The 6778-nt window shown below is 35.4% G+C and overlaps 1 protein-coding gene across 3 annotated transcripts in view; it reads right to left on the reverse strand.

Annotated features, from left to right (window-relative positions):
* The window catches only part of LOC309513520 (uncharacterized protein), a 7606-nt gene extending 1538 nt beyond the window's left edge, over positions 1-6068 (reverse strand). For 2 of the 3 annotated variants that reach the window (XM_082189397.1, XM_082189396.1), the window contains exons 1-5: positions 5900-6068; positions 4768-4835; positions 2973-3167; positions 2028-2658; positions 243-512 (exon numbers count right to left, since the gene is read on the reverse strand). In XM_082189397.1, coding sequence (XP_082045523.1) covers positions 243-512; positions 2028-2142 — 385 coding nt within the window. In that variant the 5' untranslated portion in view covers positions 2143-2658; positions 2973-3167; positions 4768-4835; positions 5900-6068. The remainder of the gene's footprint in view (positions 1-242; positions 513-2027; positions 2659-2972; positions 3168-4767; positions 4836-5899) is intronic. The other variant, XR_014211462.1, reaches the window with a different exon arrangement.
* Between the last annotated feature and the right edge of the window lie 710 nt (positions 6069-6778).

Consider the following 6778-nt stretch of genomic DNA (forward strand, 5'->3'; position numbering starts at 1 on the left):
GACACAAGTAAAATAAAAAGTTCAACAAACAATCAACTCTTGGTTTGGGTACGTTATGGTCACAACACTGAATAGCTTAATATAAATATGTTGCAATATGTGTAAAAGAAAATATTACAATATTTACATTTGTAGAATTCTAACCCAGCCTTTAAAAAAAACCAATGAGAAAGGCCATGTTCTTTTAGCTCTAAAAAGCTCTCATTATGTTAAAATAAAAAACAAAACAAATCCACACATACCTTTATTGTCTGCTTTCCTCTTTCTTTTTCTTTCTTTTCCTGAGGAAGATACTGGACCTGGACTGCCTAGCTCAGTGGACAGTTTAGAATAGGAAGAAAGAGTTGAGGCCGGTGGCAGAGAGGAGACCAGAGAAGAAGAAGGTAAAGGACTAGACTCAGAGAAGGTGAAAACAGGATGAGAAGCCAAGGAGGAAGATGCAGGAGGAAGAGTGTCAGACTCAGGGCTGAGCAGAGATGAAGACTCTGATGCTGGGTCTGCTGATGGAGTCTCTGCACACATAAAAATAAATAAATAAAAACTGCTGGAATACACTATACAACTTGTAGCCTCTGTTCTGGGCACAATAAACTAAAATACATGTGCCTACATTGCTTAGGAAACACATAACCAAATAAAACAACATGGGCCGGTTTCACATACAGGGCTTATATTAAGCCAGGTTTAAGCCTTTCACCATGTCCTAACCAGACGCGATGCGATAAGATTCCAGCGACAAGCAACTTGCCTGTCCACACCAAAAGCGACGCGACTGCGAGATGCGTCAAAATCAATCAAAACCCACAGCCAATCAGAACAGCATGTAGGCGGGGCCGGGCTCTCGCTGCAAATGCATAGCACCAGGGTAAAGACTAATCTTGACGGCATTCGCAAGAAAATGTAACCTGTGTGTGTTACACAGGTTATGTGAAGTAGCCTACATAATGAAATGTACACTTATTACACCATTTAAACATTATTTAAAATACATAATGAATCACTAAAACAATATTTGTCCAATAATAGACTTGTTTGTTCACAGTTTGAATGTTCTTGTTTCCCCATTCGTTTAATTTCAAGATCTGATGTGAATTCTCCATTGTTGCTTTTACAGCTACAAAGCTGGAGCACTGAATGATATTCAGAGTCACATTACACGCTTTTAACATTAAGTAAAGCACATAAACAGTATGTTTAAAGATTATCATTGCCACACTTTGTGTTTGTTGTTCCAGCGCGGCGTCACAGAAAAAGAGAAACCGTTTCTAAAATAGAATCGTCACATGCTGCCGTTGCGGCTGGTTAGGACAAAAAAAATTATTAATATGGAAGATAACCTTTTATCTCCTGTCGCGGTGTTGATCGCATGTACTAAAGACACGGTGTTTGTTCAATTAGGACATTTAAGTAACTTTAATAAATGTGCCCTATGGCAGCTGAAACATGCATTATAGTCTGGAACTAGCTTAAGCCTTGTTTGTGAAACAGGGAAAGTGTTTGATAATCATAGCCTGAAGCTAAAAAATAAATACAAATAAAAGTCTGGCCATCATACACTACATTATTTCCTGTGAAATGTTACTGCCCAGAATGTGTAGGCTGGCTCTGACTTCTAGCAACTAGCATCAATTTCTGAATTGAGGCAAAAATATGGGTAAAATTCATGTAGTGTATTCCAGCCTTAAGCTGCACAAAGACATACATGGTGTGAAATTGTAAAACCAATACACCATTACACCACCATGTACAGATACAGTTCATACAATGTGCTCACCTTAACAATATAGTTTACTATAGTATAGTATGTAGTAATCTATGGAAATAAATTGTAGAATTAAACAAAATATATTTAATGTATTTTGTTGTTTTCAAGGATGAAACATTTATGATTTTATGAGTGTAATGAGTGTCACTCTTAGGGTCTGCATTTGGACAGATATTATTATTTGGTGGGTGACAGGTGCAAAAAAAATAGTTTGCTGTACAAGAACATGTTAGTTAAATTGAATGAAACATTTTACCATTACCGGTAAGCAGAGATGGGGAATCTGATGCTAGGTCTGCTGATGTGTTAAACTCTCTCCTGTGCTGCTTGGTGCTTTTATAGCCACTGTTGGATAAAAGAAACTGTGATGTGGACATGAGAGTAATAATAATTAAATAATAATTCAGCAAAAATAAATAAATAATAAAATAAAGTGTTATTATGGTTTTATTATTTTATTTATTTGTTATTACGTTTAAGTCCACATATGGGTTGTTTTTATTAATGTAATATCAATTTAACATTATCAAAATAATACCCTGCTCAAGTTTTATTATGTAATTTCCCCTATGTAAAAACATTGGAAGTATTGTTTTTATATGCAATTTTTAAAACCTAAGGTGAGAAAAAAATAATAATAATCATAATAATATATATATAATTGAGGATGCACTAATAAGCAATTAAATATGTGAAAATTCTGCATGCATTGCGCATTTGTGTTTATTACCATTAAGAAGACTTTCATACAACCTCTTTATGGTAAGAAAAGCATCCTGAGTTTCTTCTGTATCCATCTTCCAAGGACAGAAGCACTCAGCAGAAAAACCATTTGAGGTTCTCCTGGCAAGGAGAAGGAGTGGGAACCTCTCTAAAAGCTCCCACTTGTGGAGCTGGAATAAAATTGAGACAGAATTATAAAACTAATAAGGGGGAGAGGGAGAGATGGAGGGAGAGAGAGAGAGAGAGAGAGAGAGAGAGAGAGAGAGAGAGAGAGAGAGAGAGAGAGAGAGAGAGAGAACTTCTTTATCAGACCTGAGTACAATGGAAACAAACAGATGTTACACCTAAGTCCTTATGCACTGAAAAAATAATTGTTGAAGCTTTTGTATATAAATATAACAACGACATGTGTGTATAAGCTAAATATCAGGGATTATTTACAGTACTTACTATTTTATGACTAACATCTGAAAGATAAACCTACCAGTAGATTTGTTGCATCATAAACTTTGTTCACACTGCAGTTTTTTTTTTGCCGGTCAATCCATTCTTGGGAAAGCTGTTCCTTTTTTTTCTCAAGCTTTTGCTTATATGGCTGCTTGGCACTACAGTGTTGACATGTTTTGCTTGCAACTCCAATTTTTGTACTGCATATGTAGCAATCCTTTAGAGTAGGCATCTGTAAAAAGAAACATGAATGATATGTGTTATGAGGGGATAATAAAAAAAAAATTTTCACCCTTTGTTGACAAGTCACAGTCTCCAAAAATATTGTTACCACAGTGACTTAACTTTCAAAACATTTAAAGAAAACTGAAACAGTATAATGCTACTCAGAACCTGGTTTTAAAAATTGTTTTATCAACTTAAAGGCGACATGAAATCAAAATATACCCGATTTACTTTGCTGGTGCATATTACTAGTCTTGAGGTGAACAATTAATTTATGCAAGTATATACACAGAAAAAAAATATGTTTGCCGTGGTAATCTTTCATCAAAATCTGAAAAGTTACTTTTGGTCTGGAATGGCGTTCCTTCTCTGATGATGTAGGTTTAACGGCTTGGGTTGGGAAACGCCTAACCACTCCCCTCAAACCGTTAGTCTGCTATGAGCAGAGATGGAGAAGAGGAGCGCTAGAGTAAAACCCTGCCCTCTGTTCAATATTCCCTTTCACATGCAACTTCCAGTTCACAGGGACTTTTTTTTATTTTTTTTTTATTTGTATTTGTATTTGTGGTAGACTATTATTGAAAGCATCAGAAGAAGGCTATAAAAGAGGTTTTAGATCAAATGTCATAATACATAGTTATAGACTGTTGTTGACTTCTAAAACAGATATGAATGACACGTGAGGTATGTAGTATAACAGATCATAAAAACACGGACACATAGACACTAGTGATGCGCGGGTCGTTGGGTTGGGGAGGGTCATTAAAAACAAAATAAAATAAAAATCCATATGTTGCATGCAATGTCCAGCCTATATTAAATATTTGGGAATATCAATCTAATCATATTTTAGTAGGTTATTTGATATGGCCGTAGCAATGCAACTTGCGTGATTTCCCCAAACCTTTGGCGTCACGTGACACAGCTCGCGCAAAGCAGCTCCCGCCGCCAGCCACAACAACAAAGACGGAGAAATAAAAGTGAAGATGGAAGATGAGGTGCGGGAGAAATTGAGGTCGGGATTTTACATAATTAAAAGAAAAAAAGGTGAATGATGAATTAGAATGAATACAAACGCTGCTTTGTAAATATTGAAAATGTTTAAATCATTATCTTATTAATATGACCTGATTTATGGTTCATATTCAGAATCGTCTGTTATTGCCAGTTTACAGGGCGATGTTTCCAAGCACTTTAAGGCTGAAATAAAGGCTGTTTTCATTTACATTACTATGCCTAGTAGGCTATGTCTATTTAATGGTCGCGGGTGCGGGCGGGGCGGGTTGTAAAAATAGATACAGTGGTGCGGGGCGGGCTGGGGCGGGCCAAATAATTTCATAAAAGCGGGACCCGCGGGTTGTAAAAAAAGCCGACCCGCGCATCACTAATAGACACATGTAGCCTACTGGTGTCAGATGCTGCAAGAACTGGAATTAGCTAATGTTTTGGAAAGGTTGTAACAGCTTTAACTCTGTTACCTTAGCGGTTATATTTTTCCACACCATTAGGGGGCGCTAATCAGTAACTGTGCTAACTGTGTTTGGTAAATATAATATGATCATGCTTAAGTGGATAAAAATCAACATCAGATGACTTGGGTTAGTCACCTTTGCTGTCTGTCCTCTAGCCTTGTCCTCTAGCCTCTAGAATGTTTATTCTGTTCCTGGTTTTGCACCTGTATAAAAAAATAAGAGACAAATAGCACAATGTTACAATGAATATATTGGTCATACAGTTTATAATTCTGAAGAGCTAAGAAAGAGAAGAGAGTTTTTCACTAAACGTTAACAATGACTATAAAGATCTATTCTATTCTATTCACACACACACACACACACACACACACACACACACACACACACACACACACACACACACACACACATATATATATATACACACACACACACGTGTGGAAACAATTCCATTCTAGTTATTATCATACATAATTCCATTATTTTATTACAAATATTTATTTTATTTGAAATAACAACTATTACATCTATTTTATTTATTGTTAATTATTAGTTAGGCCTATGATTATATTTGCAGTATTTATTTATTAATTTCCACAATTGGATATTTCTGGAAAATATTATCTCAAATATGAATGTACGTCAATTAATAATTAACTGAAACGTAGGCCTAATTCACATGTTAAATACTTTAAAATAGTATTTGGATGATCGAGTCAGATTAACGAAATATGGAATGGACGTTTTAACAAAATGTGTGGACTTTTTACATGGTCCCTTACACACAACGTTTCCAATTTCCGAACGATTTCACACTAAATACTAACTTTAAAATGCATGTGATCTGGTCAAATGATTTGACCCTCATGTTCAAATAATGAGAAAAATAACGTCCCTTAATGATTTGACACGCGACGTATTAACGTCAGGCCTATTCAATCTTGAATAGACGATATAATTATGTCCAGTAACAATAATCCATCTCTTTTTAATAATGTTAAGTCGATAAATATGAATAAAAGCGAAGTTTAATGTCACCTGTGATGTTCACGCTGTAGGATAACTTTTCCATTTAACGTTAACTGTTAGGCTAACGTTACGTTAGATATTTCATTGTGTTTCTTATTTCATACGTTATTCTCAAGTAAAAACCTCTAACAAGTTAAAAAATCACCACAACGCAAGATGAAACAGCACAAGCGCCTTGCACATTATTTTGTTCAAAAATTATCATATTATCAAGGTTATTATCAATATAGCCTACCTGTATTAGCCACGGATTAGCCATCTCGTAGAAAACCCACAATGCATCAAGGCGACTCTGCGTGGCATATCTCCCGCCGCCTATAGGGGCACTATTTTAGGAAATGATGCAGTGGGTCGTATTTAAGGAAAGGTGCAAACGACCATTATGGTCGTATAAGTTGGAGGACTTGTTGTTTAATTCGTATTGTAATGCACATTTATAGTTTCAGTTTTAATTGAAAAAAAAATGTAACAATTTTATTTTACTGCTAGATAATTTTTTTTTATTATAATTTTTTTTTACAGTGTTTGTAAGGAATAATTCAGCCTGCAGCATCCAAAGAGTCAAGGTTTTGCTGGTTAACATAATCCAGGCAGCACCTCCTGGTAGATGCTGTAACTACACCATTATAGATGCAAAGAGCATTTTTCTCCTTTGACATGCATTTAGAATTGGCCATGAATTTTGACTAAATATTTTCTTGCAAGCAACACATAAATTATATTTAATATTATAATAAATGTTTTGCAGTGACCAACTGTTTTAATTATTGTTGTTGTGGTTGTTGAGCTAAAATGCCATGAAACAGCCACTTTTTGCAATAATTGTACAGTTGTGGTCAAAAGATTACATACACCTTGCAGAATCTCAAAATGTTACTAATTTTAACAAAGAAGTTTTACAAAAATTGCGTTTTATTTACTACCCTAGGGCCTATACCATGAAGCTGGTTTAGGTGGCTAGCAGGTTTGTTTCAGTTTAGTTAACGGCTTGCGCCAACCCTGGGTTTTAGGCACCATGAAAGTGTTCATCACCATAGTAACTTACACTCCACAGCTAATCTGCTCTGGGGCAGGTTATGTCAAAATATAATTATATTTCTATAAAATATAGTTA

Source organism: Leuciscus leuciscus (assembly GCF_965113295.1).
Source record: "Leuciscus leuciscus genome assembly, chromosome: 13".
Taxonomy (NCBI): domain Eukaryota; kingdom Metazoa; phylum Chordata; class Actinopteri; order Cypriniformes; family Leuciscidae; genus Leuciscus; species Leuciscus leuciscus.